General features: G+C 36.1%; 1 protein-coding gene across 7 annotated transcripts in view; it reads left to right on the top strand.

The window, feature by feature from the left end:
* The window catches only part of LOC149818886 (UBQ, helicase-c and DEAD-like helicase domain-containing protein), a 257,306-nt gene that overhangs the window by 162,946 nt on the left and 69,181 nt on the right, over positions 1-25,179 (top strand). For 6 of the 7 annotated variants that reach the window (XM_089985761.1, XM_089985760.1, XM_089985759.1 and 3 more), the window contains one exon: positions 16,723-16,878. In XM_089985761.1, coding sequence (XP_089841887.1) covers positions 16,723-16,878 — 156 coding nt within the window. The remainder of the gene's footprint in view (positions 1-16,722; positions 16,879-25,179) is intronic. The other variant, XR_016427405.1, reaches the window with a different exon arrangement.

The raw sequence follows: 25,179 nt of genomic DNA, 5'->3' as shown, positions 1-25,179 counted from the left end.
TGCTTTTGATATTGTTTTCAGGTCTGGTATTACTGATGATAAGAAAGTTGACACTCCAGAAGTTGTTAATGTTAAAATGAAGATTGATGATGGAGAACTTCTTGCAGACCCTACTCCTTACAGACAGCTTGTCGGGGCACTTTCCTATCTATCCATTACCAGACCAGATATAGCACATGCTGTTCATACAGCAAGTCAATTTCAACATGCTCCTACTTCTGTTCATATGGGAGCAGTCATGCGTATTATCAGATACATCAAGTCCTCTCTTTCACGAGGACTTTTCTTATCTTCCTCCTCTTCTCTTGATTTAATTGCATATACTGATGCTGATTGGGGAGGTGATCCCAATAACAGACACTCAACCACTGGCTTTTGTGTCTTTTTAGGGGAATCATTAATCTCGTGGAGGTGTAAAAAGCAGCAGAAGGTATCTCTCTCATCCACCGAAGCTGAATACAGAGCCATGGCAACCACGACCATGGAAGTAGTTTGGCTCCGACGACTGCTTGCTGACATGGGAGTTGAAGCAACAAAGGCTTCACAAATGTGTTGTGACAACAAAAGTGCGATCTACATTGCCAGTAACAGAACATTCCACGAACGCACCAAACACATCGAAATGGATTGTCACTACGTCAGAGAGGAATATCTACACGGGATAATTGATCTGCCATATGTCACTTCAGAATATCAGTTAGCAGACCTCTTTACAAAGCCTCTCGCTGCTCCCCGATTTCACTTTCTCTTAGACAAACTTTCGCTCATTGTACCGTAAGTTTGAGGGGGAGTGTTAAAATGTAAAACTGTACATATATGTATATATAATAATATTATATTATTATATATATAAATACATTTTTAATTTCTTTCTTTTCTGTATTTTTTTCCTTTATTTTTATTTTTTGTCTTTATGTCATCTAGTTCAGTTTGAACTAGAATGACTGTTGCTAGTCAAGTCCTGTCCAGACTTGACTAGCAATAGAGCTGTTGGACTGACACATTCCAACAGCTCTAAATAGAGCTGTTGGACTGTGCCCAACAGCTCTATTGAGTCCTCTTTCAGCTGTGTATATAAAGGGGTGCAGCCCCTCTTGTATTTCACTCCAATGCTTCTTAAGCAATTGGTTTTTCATATCAATAAAGAATACATTTTTATTTTTATTTTGTTTCCAGTTATACCCTTTTTAAGGGTTATGCTTTAGTGTCATTCTTGACACTTGCTCTTGTTAATCAAAGCTCGTGTTTCGAAGATCCCCATTTCATTTCAATGCGCCCAAGGTCAATTGACTTATTCTTTCAAACACTGTTTTCCGTTGAACCACCATTTTAAACTCTGGAAAAAAAATTGATTGCAAAACTTAAATTTTTTCCTAAAAAGTTTACAAGTTCGGGATTTTGGGGCATTACAATACTAGTCTTTTCAGCTTTTTCTTTTTTATGTACTGAAGGGGGTCAACCCTTTTTAGTGTGTAAGGTTCCTCTTTCACAATATTGAACAGTTTAACTTGTTCTCTCTCTCTTTTGTTCAGTGTCCTCTAACCCTAACTCCTCTTGCTCTTATTTCCTTTGATTTCTAACATGGTTTAAGAGCTAGAATGCATAGGGGAGAGGAGGCTTTGAATCGGGAAGGAGGAGAGGTCGGTATAGTCTGACGTCAACTGACCTCATCCTTGGAGGAACGATTGGTATGTTTGAACCAGCAAATCGCTTCTCTTAAATTGCTAAGCAATTGTTGGCATTGCCATGTCACGACCGGCAAATCACTTGGCATGCATGGGACAACATTATGATGTGTCTCGACTAAATGATGCTTGAGTTAAGACATACCCTCAAAAAGTATTATGAAAATAGTTGCACTCAATTTTTAATTGATTCTCACTTTTTACTTAAGTGCCCCATTGCTATGTCGGATCATTTGATGCCATATTCCTTAGAAAAAACTCAGCAAACAGCAAATAAAAGGCATTTTTTTACTTTAAACCATTTTCTTGAGTGAAAAATGAGGGAAAATGCACTCTTATACAAGAAAACTGCAAATGCTCTCCCTTGCACAAGAATCAGCCCCCAAAACACTCTCAAGCCTCCTAGGCTATGTCACATGGGTGCAGGTGCGGGTGCGGCAGGGGCAAAAATGTAATATATATATATATATATATATATATATATAATTTTGAAGTTTTAACAGTTAACATTGTCATAATATCATTCATGCAATATATCAACCTAAATATCAATCAAATAAGTAAAGCAATTACATAAATCAACCTAAATATCAATCAAATAAGTAAAGCAAAAAAGAACTAAATTACATACCAAATTATATCTTGATGAAGTAATTGATCTTAATAATTTTCTTCTTCTTCATCAAATGCATCATTAGAAGGAATACTGGGCTCAGCTAAATCCATGTTTGTTATGTTGAAATCATGCTCGACCCCCTCCCCTGCCGAAAACAGAGGGAGCAGGGGGGGCTCAACCCCTCCCGTGCGGACCAAACAAGAGAGCGAGAGGGGGGAGGGGCTCCCTTGCCGACCCAACAAGAGAGCGAGAGGGGGGGCTCGGCCCCTCCCCTGCCAAAAATAGAAGGAGCAGGGGGCTTAGCCCCTCCCCTGCCGACCCAACAAGAGAGCGAGAGGGCGCAGGGAGGGGCTCGGCCCCTCCCCTGCCGACACAAGAAGAGAGCGAGAGAGGGTACACACCTGCGAAAGGAGAGGAGGAGCCTAGGAGGTGGCGCTGGGGCGTCGGTAGGAGAGAGCTCGAGTTGAGCGGGAGAGGAGAGGAGAGATCAGGGCAAAAAAAAAAAAATTTGCCCTAATCCTCCTTTTCACCGGGGATTTTTTTTTAACGCCGAAAAGTGAACGAAAATGACCATGGGTGCGTTGACCGCACCTAGGGTCGTGTTGACTGCACCCGCGTCGCATTGCGTCAACGCGGGTGCAACACCTGTTTTGCCGAGTCCCTGTGACTTAGCTCCTAGGGTGCGTAGGTTCCTTTGAATGGCCTATACACAAATGAGGAAATCGGCCCTAAGGCGGGGAAGGGGGCCGGGTGTTTAAACCCAACTCACGAAAATTGGGTTTCAACCCTTTTTCTAATGCACCATGGGTGTATCGTTCGACACACCCATATCATGGTGTATAGTACGATACATGGGTGTATCATACAATACATCCAATGCAAATATGATACACACTCGTATTATGATACATACAGGCCTCCTAGGGTGCGTAGGTTTCTCTACAATGGCCTATACACAAATGAGGAAATCGGCCCTGGGGCGGGGGGAGGGGGGGTGTGTAAACCCAACTCACGAAAAATGGGTTTCAACCCTTTTTCTAATGCACCATGGGTGTATCGTTCCATACACCCATATCATGGTGTATAGTACGATACAAGGGTGTATCATACAATACATTCGATACAAATATAATACACACTCGTATCATGATACTAGTGTGTATCATATCGGGTCTCTTGATCACTACGATACATATCTTATTGTGTCATACAATGTGGTACAATACTTATAACACTTGCTATAGGATTCATTCTTATTATCTACTAATTCTCTCTCGGGTTCATTTCAGTGTTTACTCTCATTTGTGGCATTGCGAACTTTGTGCTTATTGAGTGGTGGATGTGTTTTCTGGATAAGCTAGTCAACTATCATTTCTTTGCAACTTATATGCACCCAGCAAGTACCGTAATACTGTTGCTTGAGACTTCAAGTAACCTTTTTGGTGGAACATTGCAAGTTTTATTGTCTGTTGAGTGCTTTTCTAGCACCTCTTGGAGATGACAGGCCTGCTGTGCTGCTTGTGGTACACTAATGTTGTAACGACCTCAAACTGAACCTCAAAAAAATGCAAAAAAAAATTAAACAAATAAATTATTTTAAAATATTGCGAAAAGATATCCTAGGGATCCGGGGCACATTCAGATTTCATATCCACAAACCATCGTATATTCCAAACATAAATTTAAATTGAATGTAATTTAACGGAGTTATCCAATTTCAAGTTCAATAAGTTTCCTAAAAACATTTAAACTCTATAACGGTTAGAATTTGGTCAACTGTAATCCTTGCAAAAATTTCCCTTTTCTTTTTAGGGAAAGAGAAAACTCACGCAAGGTCTACTTGACCTTTTTGAAAAGATTTTGAAATATTACTCGCCTCCATTTTTAGAAAATACGAAAAAAATGGGGAGACGGGGCTCGCTCGTCGAGGTTCAACCGTTCCTGGCGCCTTTATCAGAGGTAATTGAACTAATGATCAAATGTTATGCCTTTACTTTGCCTAAATTTGTTTAAGAAATTATTTTAAGTCTTAAATGCACAGAGAATCACGCTTGTGCTATGATTTTGAACTTGAAAAATATGTATGCTTTTGGAAAGATTTTAGAGATCTGATTTTTCCAAGTGATTTTAAAATGAATTTTGAAAACATCCTTTAGTAAATGGAAGAATTTGAACTTGAATTCGAAAACTTGAAGTTCGATTTGATTTTGAATTGTAAACTTAAGTTTGAATTGAAAACTTGAAGTTGAATTGATTTTGAGTTTGAATTGAAGACTTGAAGTTGAAATTGAAATTTGAGTTTGGAAATTGAATTTGATTTTGAAATGGATTTTGAAATTGAATTTTGAATTGGAAATTAGAGTTTTGAAAATGACAAAATGAAATTGAATTTAAATTTAAGTTTCGAAATTTGAAATCTGAATTGATTGAAATTAAAAATCGAAATTGGAATTGATTTTTGAATTTAGAAAATCCAATTTGGAATTTTGAAATCATATTTGGAAATTTAGAATTGAAATTGAAGATCATAATTAGATTTGAAACTGGAAATTGAAATTGAACTTTGATTTGAAATTCAAGAATTGAAATCTAAAATTGAAAATGTAATTGAATTTGAAAATTAAATTGAAAACTAAAAATTGAAATTCAAATTTTGGAAATGAAATTGGAAATTCAAAATTCAATTTGGAATAAAAATCCAGAATTGAAATGAAATTCAAAATTAAGAATTGAAATTTGAAAATGAAAAATTTGAAATTAATATTTGAATTTGAAATGAAAATAAAATTTGAAATTTGGAATTTGAAAGAAATAGAAAATTGAAATTGATATTTGAAATTGAAATGAAATTCAAAGTTAAAATTTGAAAATTGAAAATAAAAGTTAGAATTGAAGTAAAAATCAAAATTTGAATGGGAAATTGAAATTAATATTTGAAATTGAGATAGAATTTAAAAAAAATGTTTTGAAAAGTAATTTGAAAATATTTGGAATTTGAAAATGATTTCGAAAATGCTTTGAATTCGCAAATGTTTTTGAATTTCGAAAATGAATTTGGAAAATAACTTTGAATTTGAAAATAGAAATCGAAAATGAATTTGAATTTTAAAATGAAAATTGCTTTTAGAAAAAATCATTTCGAAAATCACTTGGAAATTTGAAAATAACTTGAATAATTAAAAAAAATGATGCAATTTTATCTTAAATGATGAGTATGCTATTTTTTTTTTGAATTTTTTTTTGAATTTTAAGAAAAATTGTATACTTTATATAATTAAAATAAGATTAATTTTCATATATTCATGACTAGGGCCATGAATATACTTTAAATTAATTTTTATATAAAATTCTAATAAAGAAAAAGAAAAAATATTTTGTGCCTGTATAGAATTAAAAAATAATAATTTTTAATATATTCATGACTAGGGCCACAAATATATTTTGAATTAATCTTTATTTTAATTCAAATAAAGGAAGAAAAGCGGATTAATTTTGAAAGAAATGATGATTTTCGAAAATGACATAAAAGTGTAGTCGAATTTTATTTAATAATGAATAATAATTCTAAGTATTATTCGTATTTCAACTATGGTCGTAAATACAAACTTTACTTAATTTTATTTATCCTTTATTAGATGGTGTACTAGCCTTTCGTGTTTCCATAGTGTATTTAAAAAAATAAGAAAAAAATGCAACAAGTAAATATGAAATTAAAATTAAACTAATATCCTCATTCATTCTAAACTAAGCATAAAGTAAAATTTTCATTAATGAAATTATTACAATCTTTGAATCAATTACAGTAAATGGAAAGGAAATAAAAATTTGTGAAAAATGAGCAAACTTGTTAGAAATAAATGTAGGCTTTTATGGATTTAACATTTGAATTTAAAATGAACTTAACCTTGAAGTTGAGGTTTTTATGAAAATATATTGAAAATAATTGAAATAAAAAGCAAATAAACTCCAAAATTTGTTTAAAATGAAGTTATGGCATTCTAAGTGGAAAAAAATATTTTCAATTCATGAAATAAACGAATTGTGTTTGGGAATTGAATTTAAAAGTGTTAAAATGCCCAATTTAACTTCATTTTAACGAAGATGTCTTTTGTAAAATCGGTTTTTGAAAATGCAATGAATGAAGTGTCAAATTACCATAGAAATTTATGAAAATTGATATGAATGAACTAGACATTTTAAGGAAGAAACTCTTTTTTACAAATTTTGAAAATGTTTTTTCATTAGAAATGAAACATCTAAACAAATTGAGATAAAATTTAAGAAATGCTTAATGAGGCAAAATGACAGGGTTCTGATTTTCGATCAGAATCAAAATGAAAAATCCATAGAAACAACTAAAAATTTGCAGAGATAAACTAGACATGTAGAGGAGAAAGATCCAATTTACAGATCTAGAAAATGATCTCCCATTGGGGAGATCCAATCCAAACAAGTTGGTTCAAAACCTGTGAAAGAAAATTGACAGGGTTCTAGTTTTTTATCTAAATGACCAATGAAAAGAAAATGAAAATTATGAAGATTGGCATGCATGAACTAGACATTTCAAGTAAGAAACTCCTTTTTACAGATTTGAAAAATGATCTCCCGTTAGGGAGATATGAATGTAACAAGTTGATCTTGGGTCTGAGCAACGCCTGAGATTGCGAACAGACGGGGTCTCAACTTTGAATGCAAAAGAAATAGAAATACCTCATAGAAATTGATGAAATTTTACTGAGTTGAACTAGACATGCAGTTGAAGAAGCCTTTTTTACAGATCTCGAAAATAATCTCCCTTTAGGGAGATATGACTCTGACAAAATGGGCTAAAAACTGAAGCATAAAAGTGATACAGTATAACAAAGTTGCGGTTTTCAACCAAAATCGGGCATGAAAACACCATAGAAATTGATAAAAATTGGCATGAACAAACTAGATTCAATGCTGAAAACATCCCTTTTTACAGATTTGAAAATCATCTCTGGTTAGGGAGAAATCACTTCAACAAGTTGGCCCAATTTCGGGTCAAATCCGAACGAAGCCAAATGGCAGGGTCCGAATCCCGATTTTTAAAAGGAGTCAAATCAACTCAGATTGATTTGATTTTTGGTGGAGATCCCGAAAACATATGCATCAAGATACCTTAAAATTTTCAGATAAAAATGAGGCCTAATTATATGCGAATTGATGAAATAAAAAACGGACCAGAATGAAAAACATTATCTAAATATGATTGAATGGAATAAAACCTCATTAATGAATTGATCCAATGATCAAACATGAGATCTATCATTTCAAACCATGGATGATGATGAAAATGATGTAAAAAACATAATCAAAGCATCTAAAATGAAATTGAAAGCATTGAGGCATAAATTGAAATTGATTTAGCCCATTGAATATGAGATTTGATTTATTGAAGATCAAATCTCAATTCTAAATGACTAGAATGAAAATACACAAATCAAAGAGTCATTCAAAAGCATGAAATGAAAATTAACATAGAAAAAAATTAGATCTACATTGATAATTATGAAATTGGAAAGAAATTGAGAAAGAAAGAAAAGATCTAATTACCAAAAATCGAAAAATGTGAAAGAGAAGAAAAAGAGAAAAAAAAAATCAAAAAAAGAGGGAAGGGACTTACCTTTGGGATGAAGAGGGGTCTTCTTCTCCCTATTTGGCGCCAATCCCAAGGAGGAAGGAAGGAGAGAGAGAGAGAGAAGAGGGGAGAAAGAGAGAATTCTTTTGATTCTCTCAATTTCTCAAAATTTCAACTTATGGAAAAGAGGCCCCAAGGGGTCTATTTATAGCCCAACTTGGGGGCATTTTGGGCATCCAAAATAGGAAAAATATCTTCTCCAAGTTGGCGCCAACCCCATGTGGGTATTTCTCATTTTTGCAGATGGGCAAAAGGGTGATTTTGGCAAAAAATGCACATGTGGCACCCCTTTTGCAAGTGGGTGCCCATGTGGGTCTTTTTGAAGTTTCTCAAATGGGTAAAAGGGGTATTTATTCAAAATTTTGACACATGGCATCACCTTTCTAGTGATGCTCATGTGTGTTTTTAAAAGTAAAGAGGGTTTTTAAAAGGTAGAAAAACAATTTTGATTTTAACTTTCGAAAATGCCAAGTGGCCCCTTCTTTGAAAATGCATTTTTTATTTTTTATTTTAAAAACAAGATGAAAAGTGAAAAATATGAGAAATAAAAAGGAGAATTTGAAAATAATTGGATTCAAAAATCCAATTTTGATTTTTGAAAATCCAAATTGGGTTAAAACCAGATCCAGATTGAATTTTTAGAACTTTTGCAAAAATATTGATTTTGGATTTGAAATTCAAAGATTATTTTTGAAATTAGGGATAAAAAATGGATTTTGATTTTGAATTTTAAATCCCCAATTTGATTTTGAATAAAAATCAGATTTTGAAACTGGATCTGAATCCATTTTGATATTTCGAAATCCAAATTGAATTATGAATTGGATCTAGGGTATTTTTCAAGAGATTTTTGCAAAATGGTGGATTTGAATTTGAAATCCAAAGATTGATTTTGGAAAGGATCTGGATCCAAAGTTTTGAAAAAGATTAGATCTAGATCTCGATTTGAATGAAATTGGTTCGAAATGGGAATCGAACCCTGAATATGGATTTCTGAAGAGTTGAAAATGAAAAACCCCAAATTCATGATGAAAATTGAAATTTTGAATTTGGATCTTGGATCTGGATTAGAATCCAAGAAGTGAAATTGGATTTCAGATGTTAGATGAATCTGAGTTCAGAAATTGATTCAATTAACCTTCTGAATGAATCAAAAAGTGGATCCAGACTGAAATGGATCCGAAAATGATTAATTGGATCCTGGATATCCGATGGGATATTCTAGGTTCAAAGAATAAATTGATTCGAGTCCGAATTGGGACTTGTCTCAGTTCAGAAAAATGTCAGAAACAGTGTCTTGAAGAAATTTGCATTTTTTTGGTTTTTGCCTTACAAGGGTAAAAACACGGTACTGGACTGGTCTGAAATAATTTGAATTGGACATGATTGGAATGAACTGAATCAGAAGTCAGTTATACTCAGGTGAACTAAATTCGGAGCTAGAACACTAGCTCAACCGACTGGAGTCATCTCAATTTGGACTGAATTGAGCTCAAACGAGCCTAATGAGCTGAAATAAATGCCCGAGTGTGAAAAAGTGATTCTGAACTGGAACTGCACCATTCAAATTCTTGATGAACTCAGATTAGACTCTTGGGGATAGGATCTAATGTATTTGGCTGACTCGGGGACAGTTTGGTTAAGATTCGAGCTAAAATGAGCTTATTTCGCCTGAAATGAGCTAAATTAGCTGAAATGGTCAGAAATGATTAGGGGAGCTAGAAATGACAGACATTCTAACTGTTCTGAACTTAAAATGAGCTTGATTAGGTCTGTTTGACAAAAAGGTTAAGGGCAACTCGGGAGCAAAATGGTAATTTTATTATCAAAATGAGGTATACTGACCTCTAGACTGGGATAAACCTAGTGGTGAGACTCGATACTGCTCTGCAGGGGAACGACATCCGTGAAAAGGGGTTGTCCGGAAAGGACCTTAAAATTTGGGGTGTTTACATCCACCAAACCATAAACTGTCGCTCCCTCCAGCAATCTGATCCTGCCATCACTGAGCTTCAGTACATAAAAAAGGTTTTTAAAAACGGACTAAGAATCGAAGTTCTCGTACGAGACCCTCTCAAAATCCATTAATAAGGAAGATAGCATAAATTAAATCAAACATAATTTTAAGAGGGTTTTAACATTTAATTCATACTTAAAATAGGCTTGCAATATAAACCAGTTTAATTAAGGCAACAAAAAACCACATGCTACATAAACATTTAGAGATGCATGAACCAATGTAACTTTCATGAATGACTTTTTAATTTAATTATCAAGTATTGTTTTTGAATGCATGTCCCTACTTAATATAACACATTTAAGTTTTATCTTATCATAAAACTCGCGGATACTAGAAACATACCAAATCCCGAGGTCTAAGGCAGTTTTCAGTAGTATCTTATCACACAATTGTATTTTGTTAACTGGGTCCCACACAAGTTCCTTGACCGACGTCGAAAATTATCACCGTAAATCGGAACATTAAGAATCATTACCTAATGTTGGGACGACAAGAGCATCATCACCCTTCGACGCTATTTTCTTTGTATACCAATAACTGCAACTGAGTCAAACGACACTACCCTTAGGCAAAGTGGTGGAAGTTCCTTGCAACCGTAGCTAGAAACACAAACCACTCATCAGGTTCTTGAGGTTAACAATGCAAACAGTGTTTCGTATCCTCATGGTCCCCAATAACGGCCATCCAAGGATCCCACCATTTTTTAGGGCAACCAAGGAAGAACAAATTTATTTACATTGTTTGGTCTCTTAAACCATTCTTAATTAATTAAGTGTTCTTCACACAAGAATAATTATGCAAATCAATATGCATTATCTAATTGGACCTTTGTCCCGATAAAATTTTAATAGAGTAACACTTATGCTACTTCTAAATTAACTTAGAAGCATAATAAAACAATATTGCAATGCATTCAAAACCTCTTATTTCAAGAACAACACACAAGCATCTAGCCTCCAAACGCCCACTAGTGGCTCGATCTTAAATGCCATTACAAATTCAAGTACACACCAACACACAAGAATAAGATAATAATGATGTGAATTCATATCAAATTTATCTGAAACGATAATATAGATGCATATTCATGGCTAAAAACTGAATGCACATCATAAATAAAAAGATTGGATTTATACCCAGGCAAAATTCCAAATGATAACATGACAAAAGATTTTATAACAGACACGACCAGATTTTTATGACAGGCTGAAATCAAATTCTTTAACAGAAAAAAATTCAGATTGTAGGACTTACTAGAAATCAGATTTTATGATAGGTTAGAAGTCAGATTTTTACAACATGATAAAAATCAAGTTTTATAACATGCAAAAAAAATCAGATTTTATGACATGCTAAATTCATATTTGAATATGCAAGATCCCAAAGAGAATCAGACTCCACACTGAGACATACTTTAATAACAATATTCAAGTTTCAAGTAAAACAATCCCATATACAAAATCAGACATACTTATGCAAAGACCCCAAAAACCACAATCAGATTTTTTTAAGGCATGTCAACTTAATTCTAGAACCAGATTTAAGTGAACTAACTAAAAACTCAGATTGCTAATGATATTTCACATGCTGTAAAATAAAAACATTAGACTCTAGGCCAAGGAATAAAAAATCAGATTTTTTTTACTTATTAAATTCAGACTTAAATTATTAAATAAAACTTAGATTTTCTTTCAATCAAAAACCAGATTTTTAGTATTGACGAGTCTCCAAATCGCAAGGGTTAAAACAGTCCTTTCTTTCTCAACACATCCTGACGTTCAACCTGTAACGCCCCAAAATTTCAACTTGTGATTTTGAAAACATTATCGAAAAACCTTTCAAAGATTTAAAGTTTTCACTTTTAAAAGCGACAGCGGAAGACATTTAGAAAGGAGCACAAATCAACAATCCTGGGTACGTTAGTTGAAAAACCATCATTCACATGAACAACAACTTAAAGGAATTGAGGAAATAAGACAATAAATTAAAAATCTTCAATTTATTACAAAATGAGTCTTTTTCCCAAAGTTCAATAATCTAAAAGAAAACTAAAAAAAACTCAGAGTCAAGCCGCCAGCAGAAAGAAGAGAAATCTTGAGCCATGTTGCACCACACCATCAACCGCTTGTGAAGTCCTACTCATCACCTGCCCATGAAATGGGTCAGTTTCACAACAAACCAGTAGGTGCACGAATAGATAAGTAAAATAAAATAAAGCATGACATTCATGAGATAAGCAGTTTATCATATTAAGGCAACAATTACAATTGAAAGCTATTCTAACAAGTGTAACGTAAGCAAAAAACTGTTGTTTAAAGCATTTCAAGCAGTGTAAGACTCAATCATCTACAACTATTTAAAAAGACATTCTTTAAGTTCTGATATTAACTGGCATGTGGGTACGCACAGACGTGAAACGTAGAAACAACCGAGACCGATCCGGAGGTTTATTATGTCAGGTGTTTTCATTAACCCGGATGGCTGACTGAGTCCGGTCCTAAGGGGACGGTCAGTGACCAAGAGAGTAAATCCCCAAAGGCATTCGTGGCCCATGGATGCATCCAACTTTTGCAGAAGTACCTGGGAGTTACCACCTAAGATAATTTATATTAATCCCAATTCTCCTAACTCCGATGACTGGGGAAACTGAGTCTTTTGCCCGTGGGGTGGTTGTTAACAGACTGTCCATCGGAGTTTTTGTATCATTCATCCTCTCCCTTGATGAATCGTGAAGGTCGAATGAGTACGACGGGGGTTTCTTAACCGTCGCCCCATTCTACAAGCTCTGGTCTGTTAGACCCACTCGAGCATCTTGCCTGTGAAGGCGAGTTGTCACCATTTATGTGATCTCAGCATTGTGCTAAATGCACGCATCGAGCTTGCTACAACCTCATCATCTAAACATCGTAACACACATGAGACGTACTTGTTCAAAAGTACGATCGTACCTTCCTAGAGGTACGACTATGATGAGAGGGCAACAATTAATGTCTTATGATTCTTTTAGTTCATACATGACATGTATTGCTCTTTGAACAATTGGCCTGTGGAGGCCGACATTATCTCATTGATATCTATAAGGGGTTGATTGCCCACTTCAGGGTACTTCATTACCTCTCGTAAAACTTATACCGTACTTGTCTTAAGGTCCGGTTACAGTAGCAATTGTCGTGGGTTTCTCTCTATAAATAAGTCTATCCATAGAGTTTTACATTAAGCATGCAATTTCAAAAGAATAAGGACGAGGGAACGCAAAACAGACAATCACTAGTTAAGTAATCCTACAGGTAAGCATGTATGCCAAATAAACTATTCTATCATAGAATCATTATATTTTATTTCATTCATACAAACCCTTCGTGCGACTTTCCCCTACCTCGGAATGTCGTGCAACTGCGTGCGGCTACGGGTGTAGATGATACGAGAATTGGGTCGCGGAGCGCGAACTGGACCCGTTGCGTAAATCTGCAAGAGTGTGAATTATTCAAGTATGCTAATAGAATTAATGGTGCGATGGGGGCAAGGGTAGTATTAGGCGACCGGGGACCTCGACCCCTTCTTGACTGAACGACAAATGACAAGGGCTTCGGTACCTGCCTGTGGAAAAAGTGAATGGCAGGGGCATCGGCCCCTGCCTGACAAACATAGGATGGTAGGGGCCTCGACCCCTACCTGACAAAACAGCCGACAGAGGCCTCGGCCGCTGCCTCACGAAGGCGACAAGTGGCAGGGCCTCGGCCCCCCCGCTTGCCAAAACTGAATGGCAGGGGTCTCGGCCCCTGCCAAACCAAATAATAAATAGCAGGGGGCTTCGGCCCCTGCCAAGTGAAACAGAGAACGGCAAGGGCCTCGGCCCCTTGCATGACGAACAAGAAATGGCAGGGGTCTCGGCCCCTGCCTGGCACAATTTTAAACGGCAGGGGCCTTGGCCCCTGCTCGCACAAATAGGGAATGGCAGGGGCCTCAGCCCCTACCTAACGAAATAAGGGATGGCAGGGGCCTCGACCCCTTGCCTGAAGAATCGACGAATGGCAGGGGTCTCAGCCCTTGCCTGACAGAGTCACGGTGACACCAAAAAGGGGAAAAAGGGGTGCCGCAGGGGTGACTGGACCCCTGCCAGCTCTCTGACAACCCTGAGAGGGAGGGGGGAAAGACGACAGGGGCTTGAAGGCCCCCTGTTGACCCTCCGATGGTCACAGAGGGGGCGGGAGGGCGCGGCAGGGGCAGTTCGCCGCCTGTCGACCTCCCGACAGAACCCTTAAGAAGGGGGGGAGAGAGGAAGGCGAATAAAAGGGGGGAAAAGAGGAAGAGGGAAGGTACGTACCTGGGAGGAGACCGACAGTGGTGGCCGGCGTCATCGATTGGCGTGGGTGTCGTGCACGGGGAACGTAGGAATGGCTGACGCGAAGAGAGAAAGGAGGAGGAAACTCGAAGGGCGGCGTGCCTTCTCTTGCCCTCCTGCAGTGCTCTTAAAGAGCTCGAGGGGGCGAAAAATCGGGGAAACCCCGATTGGCTTCCCTTATCGGGTCGAAGGCTCGGGTGATTGCGGCGCACAGGGGAAAGGGTTTTCTCAAAACCCGGTTTTCTCAAAACCCTTTCTCCTGTGTCAGGTTTTAAAACCCTATCGAGGACGGGTCCGGACCCGACCCGGGTCCAATACAATTTTTTTTTTTTTACTGTGGGTTTTACACAACCTGATTGGGACATGGTTTGGTTTCATTCTGAAATTCCTTCAGAAAATTCGGATAACCCATGCTCGGATGCTGATCAATCAACCCAGCATAAATCCATGGATGCGTGAACAGCAAAACGAGAACTGTACATGCATCCTTAATAAAGATTGATACATGTTAATGAAAGAAATTCAGAATCTAACCCCCCCCCCCAAAAAAAAAAAAAAGAAAAGAAAAGAAATGCAGATTAAGGTCCAGACTTTGAATTAACCTAGATTATGCAAAAGAAATCAACAATCAGACCATGCTAACACGCCAATTTGGTCATGCAACAAAAGTCTGTAATGTGTACAGAACCTGCACATATTTTTGCACAACAGCATACATGAAATATTATGCAAGACAGACAGTCTATTAAGGTGTGTGAACCTCAAAAGCCTCATCGATCTTGACTGTCTACTAAATCAGTTTTATGAATTCAAAACTTAATATAAGCATCGGTCAAACAGATTTTTAAATCAAACTACATAAATCGTGAACCCCATACCAAACAAGTTCTTGCTTACGACTTTAAAACCCTTGTGAACAATATCTAAATTTCCAACAAAAGCCAGTTGAAACAAATAGGCTGAACCCAATTTAGAAAAACTCAGATTTAGATATAAGCCCAATAAATCTAATCCAACAAAATATCTACAATAAATTTAGATTTTTGGGCTCATGAAAACCAAATTAGAGAGTCGATATTCGAATCAGCCAAGAAGAATCAAGGTTTGATAAATCGAAAATCTTGTGCATAGAAACACAAATTTGATTTTTCTCAACCTTTGCTTGATTCAATCTTAGGCTAAACCCCTTACCTATCAGTTCATAAGAGGAAAGACCTGTACCTTTTGCTACGGACAGAACTGCGAAGGAGATGATGACGTTGAAGAAGGGGCGCAGTCTTAGTTGCTTCTGTACCACCCTCCTCCTTAAGATCGATCATGCTGCCCCTTTTTCTCCCTCTCGTTACCTCCTCTCTCTCTCTCAAGGTCGTGACTTGAGAGAGAGGGCTTCACGTCTTTTATAAAAGGGAGTCCTCTAAGGAGGAGACGTCCCTTACCGAAATAGGAAGAATCCTATTTGAAAAAGGAAGGAACGTCCCCTTCCAACTATTCTCCCAATATATATATATATATATATATATATATATATATATATATATATATATATATATATATATATATATATATATATATATATATATATTGTTTATATTTTATTTTATTTTATTAATCTTGTTATTATTATAATTATTATTAAGACTTATTTATCTTAAAATATATGGACCATGGATCTTAGCCAAGGTTGCCAGACTAGGAAGCGAAAGAGAGAAGCGATGCATTTTAAAATATATAGGAAGAGGGAAGCGAGGAATAAAAAAAATATAAGAATTGAATGAGAATCAAAATAAAACACAAATAAAAACTAAAATAAAAGTGACTAATATTAAATTTCATGATTTTTTAGTGTAGGAATTAAATTTTTAACAAAATCTAAAAATGATGACTACCAATTTAGCGAAAGCACATGGAAATGAGTGAGAAGAGTTAGAGAAAACACATAAAAAGCATGAAAAGTTGAGTAAGAGAACATATAATAAGAATAAATGAAGTGTGTGGAAAGCATAGGAGAAGCGTGGGGGAATCGAGGTTCTCATCAAGTTTCAGAAGCGAGGAGTATCGCACTTCCGAAGCGAGTTTCCGGAAAGCGAGCTTCCCACCTATCTAAGAAGCTTCCAATAACTCTGATCTCAGCCACCGAGTCCACGATCCATATTGGGATCCAAAGCTTGTGTCAGCCCCTATGTTACATATTATACATTATTTTAGCCCAAAACAGCGAAAAATAGATTTATTTAAGTAAAAATAACATTTATAAAATTTTTAAAAAATCCACGAATTCCCAAGATATTACAAATATACCTTTTGAAATGTGGTTTCCTAATTTTTTTACTAAAGGAAACATTTTGCATGTGCAAACAAAATTTTGTTACTTACCTCTCCTTAATGTCCATCTTTCAGGTTTATGAAGGAGCTGTCTATATGCAACAGGGGAAAACTTACCTGGTGACTGTGTTAGATTTATCTGCAAAGGTTGCTCTATGTAAAAAAGCTGACTTGAAGTACTACACGAAGACTCGTGATTATACTGATATTCACGTTTTTGGTAGTGAGTTTGTAAGTCCATATATTGAATCAACTGAGACTACTTATATTATATTTCAAAATGACCTCCAATGTTAGTATTTGTATTTCACAATTAACAGCTTATAGAATTTGTTATTGGTTTGGAAGTCATTGTGAAAGAACTTAGGAAGTTATACTTGCTTAAAGGATGAAATTCCATCACATACTCATTCTGCTTGTTTAGTCGATGTGTGCTTCTTTGGTTATACATTTATGCAGTTATGAACTGGAAGATCCTTTCTTCAGCAGCATGGCTGTTGGAGGAATGGTGGTTTTCAACAAGGATTACTTAATACACTAATCTTGAATTTCACCTTACCAATATTTGGAATTTCTCAAGTCACACCATAATCTGGCATTTAGCATTTTGGTTCTGGACTTAGGCCTGTTGCTGTGTTAGGGGAACTTCATCATAGAACAACCTTTCTTCAACTTTGTACCTTCAGCAACTTTTACCCTGCTAATAAAATAAATTCGCTGAATCAGAATTCAGTATCACTATGTGTCTTCTTCACAATGTTAGTCTGCCAGAACTAGACTTTGTGCAGAGCTTAAAACCGTTGCTCATGATGAAGCATGCAGGGAGTCTGGGCTACTTAAATATGTGCAAGATTTGATTTTGCTGCCTTTGGTGAAACATAAGAGATTGACATGAATATGCCATCTTTTACCTTTATTTCACCGAAAATGGCTTTTAGTGTGGGATGGATATATGAAATGTTTTTACATATGGAATCAAGATGAGCCTTAATAAGTGAAATAGTGAATGACATCTTTGACAAACTTAATGTACATATTGTCACAAAAAAAAAAGCACGGATCCCAATGCACTTCGGAACGAACACCAAGAACCAAAATAAAATGTATTTGAATACAAGCTCTCCATAGAAGTAAAGATGGAATACAAGAATTAATAAAATGAATAATTCCATTAAGAATGAAATTCAAATAATACAAAAAAGTACAAAATCTCAACCAACCTCACTACAAAACACTCAAACACAAAAGCCTAAAAGCTACCCATCACTCTCTCAACCCTCACATATACACACACTCATATCTATAAGGAAAGAGGAGAGAAGAGGGAATAGGGAGAGTCCCTTCTAGCCATTGGAGAGAGTCCAACAGCTAAAAATCTAGCTGTTGGACTAGCCTCCAATGGCTAGATAAAGTCAACAAATGTTGACTAAGATATATATATATAGATATATATATATATATATATATATGAAAATACACAAAAAGGTTACATTTATCTTAACACATATTGCCTTATGGTATTGGAAGTTCACTATGATTTAACCAAGAGCTTAGAAAGGCTCTGATGGCTTTAGATTATGGGCATCTAAAGTAATCATCTTAACAAAGAATTTACTTAAATTTGTAACTAGTCTTAGATTTGGGTATCTTCAGTTTTGCTAGAATCACCATTAAAAGAGAGAAGAAGAGAAGACTTAAGAGGGGTTTTCCAAGAGCACGATTTGCAATATGGGATCTCGTGTGATAACCTTCTTTATGTATAAAATTGCCACATCTTTGGTACAATTAAAAATATACCCCCATCATTAATATACAAATTATTCTTAATACAAAGGGGTAATAATTTAAACAGAAATTATATATGTAAACAGCAGTTCACATGACTAATGGATCCGATCTAAACTTAGGTTCACTACCCGTTCACGAGTCACGACTCAATAGCCTCCCTCAAGTTGTACATGGTGATCACCATGGACAACTTGGACTTCCAAAATCTTCGCTTGGTTCGGCCCTTCATAAACAAATTTGCAAGTTGATTTTCTCTGCCAACAAGCTTTGCCTCTAACTCTCCATCTTCTATCTTGTTTCTACTGAAATGTTGATTAATTTCAATATGTTTCATCCTCCTACAGTGAACTGGATTCAATGAAGTTTTAATGTCACTTTATCACAGAACAAAATCAACCTCGGAATTTTTTATCCAAACCATGCAATAGATGCCCATGAGTTCTGAAGCTATAGCTATAGTTTGATGCTTAGCCTCTGCCCTTGATCGGGCTATAGCCCTTGGTTAACAAATCGACCAGGAAATCAAATTACCATTGTCAAAAACACTCACTTGAAATTGATCTTCCTTCATTAGAATCACCTGCCCAGTCAGCATTTGAAAAAGCTATCACTGTAAGAAAATTTTTTCCTTGTGTCCTTTAATAATGAAGATCATATCCAAGTATCCCTTTTAACTAACGCAAAATCCTCTTCACAGCCTCTATGTGACCAGTCCTAGGCTGATGCATGAAGTGTGACACCTAATTCACAGCATAAACCATGTCTGACGGAACGAAGGTAAGATACTGCATCATTCTCACAATGCTTCTATATCTAATTGGATCATCATATAACTCTCCATCATTCAGGTTCAATCTTTGATGAATGGGGATAGTAGTCATTAAGGGCATACAATCAATCATACCCATCATCTTTAGAAGATCAAGAGTATACTTGTGTTGAGTTAGGGTGAGCCCATCTTTTCCTCTGTCAACCTCAACACCTAGGAAATATTTTAGCTCTCCAAGACCCTTTATTTTAAATCTCTTTACCTACACATTCAGAACTTCCTATAACAATGATATTGTCAATATAAATAAGCAGGACTGTTATATAATTTTTACCTTTATGAATGGCCAGGGAATGATATGTAAAACCCATGTTTCTGAATTTCCAAAGAGAAGATTTCGAACCACAACCAAGAAGCTTGCTTCAAGTCATATGTGGCCCTCTTTAGACTGCACATGATGAACTGGATCTTCCTCACTGTAACTTGGAGATCGTTTCATATTTATTTCCTCTTTGAGTTCTCCCTGAAGAAATGTGTTTTTAACATCTAGTTGACTCAGTGACCAACCGCGATCAACTGAAAGAGACAAAAGAATTCAAATAGTTCTCGTCTTCATGACACAAGTGAAAGTCTTGTTGTAATCTCCCATGTTCTTGAATAAACCCTTTTGCCACTAGTCATGCCTTATGTCTTTAAATTGTGCCATTAGGTTTATATTTGATCTTATTAACCCACTTTGAGCAGCTATATTTTTGTTTTGTAGTCTCTTCACAACTTTCCATGTTTGACACTCATACAATGCATTCACTTCTTCATTCATCACTTCTACTCATCTTTTATTTCGAGCAGCTTGAGCATAAGATTCAGGTTCGTTCTTTTTCTAAATTTGCGTAGAAAAGCTTGATGCTCCAACATGAAATTTTGATAACTTACTCACCTTACAATAGGATGCTGAATTCCATTAGATCTCCTTAATTCATGTCAAACAGCATCTGCTTCATTTAGATTAACTACATGATTTTGATTACTGGAACCTTCCTGCACATCAACATTTGATAATCCTTTATCCCTCCTAGTGTAAGCATATATCCGATAATCTATGGTGCCGATTGATTTTCTTCTACTGGCATCCATCTTTCTACCTCAATGGAACCTTCTACTTGCTGCTTTTCATTTTGTCTCAACATCTTTATAATTGGAATTTGGAACCTAGAAAGTGCTTCTCACTTAACCAAGGCCGACTGCAGTCCTCTCTTTTTTCTTCCTTTTGATTAGAGCTTCATCAAAAATAACATTTTTGGAAGTTTGAATGCACATATTTTTAATATCATAGTACTTGAAACTTTTGTACTCATCAGTATAACTAACAAATTTACATACATAGTCCTTAGCATCGAACTTATTCCTTAATGCCTTGTTAATATGAACATAACACAAGCAACCATATGCATGCTACCTATGTCACATAGGTGTGGGTGCGGCGATGCGCACTTTAAAAAAAACTTGGGTGTCGGGCTGCAGGAGTATATATATATATATATATATATATATATATATATATATATATCAGTAACACTAATGAAATAAAAAATAATTATCATATCATCAATTCATCATGCATGCAATAAATCAAATTAACAATCTACAATTTTATTCTTCATCATAAAAACTAATGGACATGTAGGCATTAGTAGGGATGGATTTGAGAATATCCATGGAGGCTATGGTATAGGAGAAAGAAATGAAAGTGGAGAAAGGATTTTAGATTTTTGTTTGTCCTATGATATGATCTTAGCAAACACTTGGTTTAGGAAGAGGGAGTCTCACCTAGTAACATTTAAAAGTGGGGTTAATACGAGTCAAATAGATTTTTTCCTACTTAGAAAGAGAGATAGGGGTTGTTGCATCGATTGTAAGGTTATACCAGGAGAAAGTGTAGCTACACAACATAGAGTCTTAATTTTAGATCTTAGAATTAGACAATGCCGCAAAAGGGATAGACATAGGATAGATCCTAGAATTAAGTGGTGGGCACTGAAAGGAGCTAAACAAGGAATGTTTGTAGAGCAGGTAGTTAAGGAAGTTGATTGGTGTCTCGAGGAGGATTCAGAATCAATGTGGAATAAGATAGCGGGTGGTATGAGAAAAGTAGCTAAGGAGGTATTGGGTGAGTCTAAAGGCGGTGCACCACTAGGTAAGGATACATCATGGTGGAACGAGGATGTCAAATTAGCTATTAAGGTTAAAAGAGAGTGTTATAGAAATCTAAGTAAGAGTCGTGATAATGAGAATTTGGAGAAGTATATGATAGCAAAGAAGGAAGCTAAAAAAGTTGTTCGAAACGCGAGGGCTAAGGTATATAAGGAGGTTTATGACAAGTTGGATACCAAAGAAGGCGAGAAGGATATTTATAGGCTTGCAAAGATGAGAGATAGGAAATCGAAGGATTTGGGTATGGTTAGATGTATCAAAGATGAAACGCAAAGGGTTTTAGTCAAAGATGAGGAGATTAAGGAGAGATGGAAAGATTATTTTGATAAGCTATTTAATGATAGTCATGCTCAAGATCTTGGAGACTTCTCCATTCCTTTTCATGAGATAAATCGTGACTTCATGCGCAAGATTCAAAAGAAAGAAATTGCAGAGGCTTTGAAGAAAATGAAATCAAGAAGGGCAGTTGGCCCAGATGGTATACCTATCGAGGCTTGGAAATGCTTGGGAGAGAAAGGTTTAGAATGGTTGACAAATCTTTTTAACTTGATTTGGCGAACAAATAAGATGCCTAATGAGTGGAGGAAGAGTACTTTGGTGCCTTTATATAAGAATAAGGGTGATATACAAGATTGCACAAACTATCGTGGTATAAAACTCATGAGTCATACTATGAAACTTTGGGAGAGGGTGATTGAGTCTAGGTTGAGGAAGGTTGTCATGATATCGGAGAATCAATTTGGTTTTATGCCTGGAAGATCAACTATGGAAGCTATACATCTTCTTAGACAACTTATTGAAAGATATAGAGAGATGAACAAAGATTTGCATATGGTTTTTATTGATTTAGAGAAGGCATACGATAGAGTACCTAGGGACGTTCTCTGGTGGACAATGATGAAGAAAGGTGTTTCTCTCAAGTACATTAGTATAATTAAAGATATGTATGAAGGAGTAGTAACCAATGTCCGCACTTGTGGAGGGGTGACAACCAATTTTCCGATAACGGTTGGGTTACATCAAGGATCTGCTTTAAGCCCTTTCCTATTTGCGATAGTGATGGATGAACTTACGAGATCAATTCAAGAAAATGTACCGTGGTGTATGTTGTTTGCTGATGATATTGTTTTGATTGATGAGTCTAGAGCTGGGGTTAATGCTAAGTTAGAATTATGGAGACAGACATTGGAAGCTAGAGGTTTTAAGTTGAGTAAGAGTAAGACTGAATATATGGAATGTCGGTTTAGTAAGCAACGAAGTAGTGATGGGAGTGTAGTGAAGCTTGGTGAGCAAGATATACCGGTGAATGATTATTTCAAATATTTGGGATCCATCATTCAAAAGTATGGAGAAATTGATGGAGATGTAAATCATAGGATAAAGGTTGGGTGGATGAAATGGAAAAGTGCTACTGGAGTGCTGTGCGATCGTAGAATGCCATTGCGGTTGAAGGGAAAGTTTTATAGGACGACTATTAGACCCGCTTTACTATATGGTACGGAATGTTGGGCTGCCAAGAGACATCATATTCAAAAAATGAGTGTAGCTGAGATGCGGATGCTTAGATGGATGTGTGGAAATACAATAAAAGATAAGATTCGGAACGAAGAGATACGTAAGAAGGTAGGTGTTGCACCCATTGAAAATAAGATGCGAGAGAATCGTTTACGGTGGTTTGGACATATTCGGCGAAGGCCTAATGATGCTCCAGTTAGAAGGTTGGAGAAATGGGAAAATATATTAGTTAAAAGAGGTCGGGGTAGGCCTAGGAAGACTTGGATGGAGATGATAGGAAAGGATATGAATGCTTTGAACCTCACCGAGGACATGGTGTTGGATAGAAATGATTGGAGGAAAAGGATTCATGTGGAAGACCCAAAATGAATTTCTTTTTGGTTCATATCGCTGACCCCAATTGTTTTGGGATGAAGGCGTAGTTGTTGTTGTTGTTGTTGTTGTATAAAAACTAACATCATAATTAAATCAACCTAAATATATTGTGAAAACAATCAAATAAGTAAAGCAGAAAAGAAGTAAATTATACAGTATACTAATAAAAGAAGCAAACAATGCATAATTACATACCAAAAGTATATCTTACACAATGTATATGACGATATGATAATGATCCTAATAATTTTTTGGGCAGCCTGGTGGGCTGGGATTGTCAGCGCAGAACCCAACTCTGTAGGGTTGGGTTGCAGACTTGCACAGAACCCAAAGAGACATTGGGAGAGAGACATACCTTGCACGTGCAGTCGCCAGAGGAGCATCGGAGTAGGAGAGGACTCAGAGGATAAGGGGATGCTTCGGGGGGAGTAAATTTTTTTGTCCTAATCCACCACCCAGCTCCCTTTCACCGCATTTTTTTTTTGAGTCCAGATTTGGACATAAATTCTTGTGTTCTTTGTGTGATTGCTTTGCGAATCTCAAAATCCTTCAAAATTTCAAAGACGTTATTTAAAAACACTATTCATCCCCTCTCTAGTGCTCGTTGCCTCGATCCTATAACACTTTCATTTGGTATCAGAGCAGGTTTGCTATTTTTTTTATTTGACCATCATCTAGCATGGCAACATCATCTCAGCACAAAGAAGGATGCTCCTCTGTTCGTCCTCCTCTCTTCGACGGAACAAACTATGGCTATTGGAAAGTAAGAATGACAATATTCCTACAATCTATGTGTAACGACCCCAATCCATACCCTTTAAAAATGCGGAATATTTTTTTTTCAATGCGGAAACCTTCCCAGAGATCGGGGGTCCTCACAGTTTCAATTTCCATTGGATAACCCAACTACCACAAACGAACTTGCGACCATCATCCATAAGAATAAAAACAATTTCTTTATTTATGAGTAAGAGTAAATTGTAGAGACAATGTTTTGAATCGACTGAAAGTAAAGTAACAACTGAAAAAGCAAGAAGAACTGAAACAAAAAAAGAAAGAGCCACTATGTGTTAAAATGTATCATTCAATCTTTGTAATCTTATATATATTTTATATATATGAAGGATGATACACATACATATATGGTATATATGCATATGTATCTTCCTAATTATATATATAAAATATATATTTCTCTATTATTAGGCATAAGGGTAGTTTAGTCTTTTCATCTTTTTACGCATATTTCATTTGAAATATGTTTGTAACTTTATTTTTATTTTTATTTTTATTTTTTTATTTTATTCGTTCTTGTGGTTTGCGCCACCTAGGGAGGCTCCCCAAAGAGTCGTTGGGTTGCCCCCAACGGTCACAAATGTGACCATTGGGGGCTCCCAATGACTCCTTTGGGAGCCCCCTATGTGGCTCCTCTCTTGTTATAAATAGGGGTCTCCCCCTTGTAAATTATTTACTCCTTTGGAGGAGCCTTTGCTCCATGTAATGGGTGTTACACCCTTCCTCTTTTCAATAATATCAACTTATGCCTTATAGGCATTTTTGCCCCTTTGTGGGTTTATGTGTTAGCACATTATGTGCTTGTGTTTTCCCCTTTAGTGGGTATATTCGCACTTCATGTGCATGTGTATTGGTTCATTATTGAACCTAATATATTCAAAACCGTTTCCTTACATGGTATCAGAGCAAGGTTGGGATCGAGTTGCTCTTTATTGCATTGGGAAGCGTGCTATTCAAGAAATTTTAAAGAAGAATGGTGAAGTTCTTGTTTCTCTCTTTTACTTATTTGATATGCATTATATTTCTTTAAGTATTATGCATTATGAAGAATTATATGATTTTTCATATGTGTTTCTCTC

Source organism: Nuphar pumila, chromosome 13, assembly GCF_984573655.1.
Source record: "Nuphar pumila chromosome 13, dmNupPumi1.hap1.1, whole genome shotgun sequence".
In the NCBI taxonomy this organism is placed as follows: domain Eukaryota; kingdom Viridiplantae; phylum Streptophyta; class Magnoliopsida; order Nymphaeales; family Nymphaeaceae; genus Nuphar; species Nuphar pumila.
Note: the sequence above shows the minus strand (reverse complement) of the source record. Positions and strands in the feature narration are given on the sequence as shown.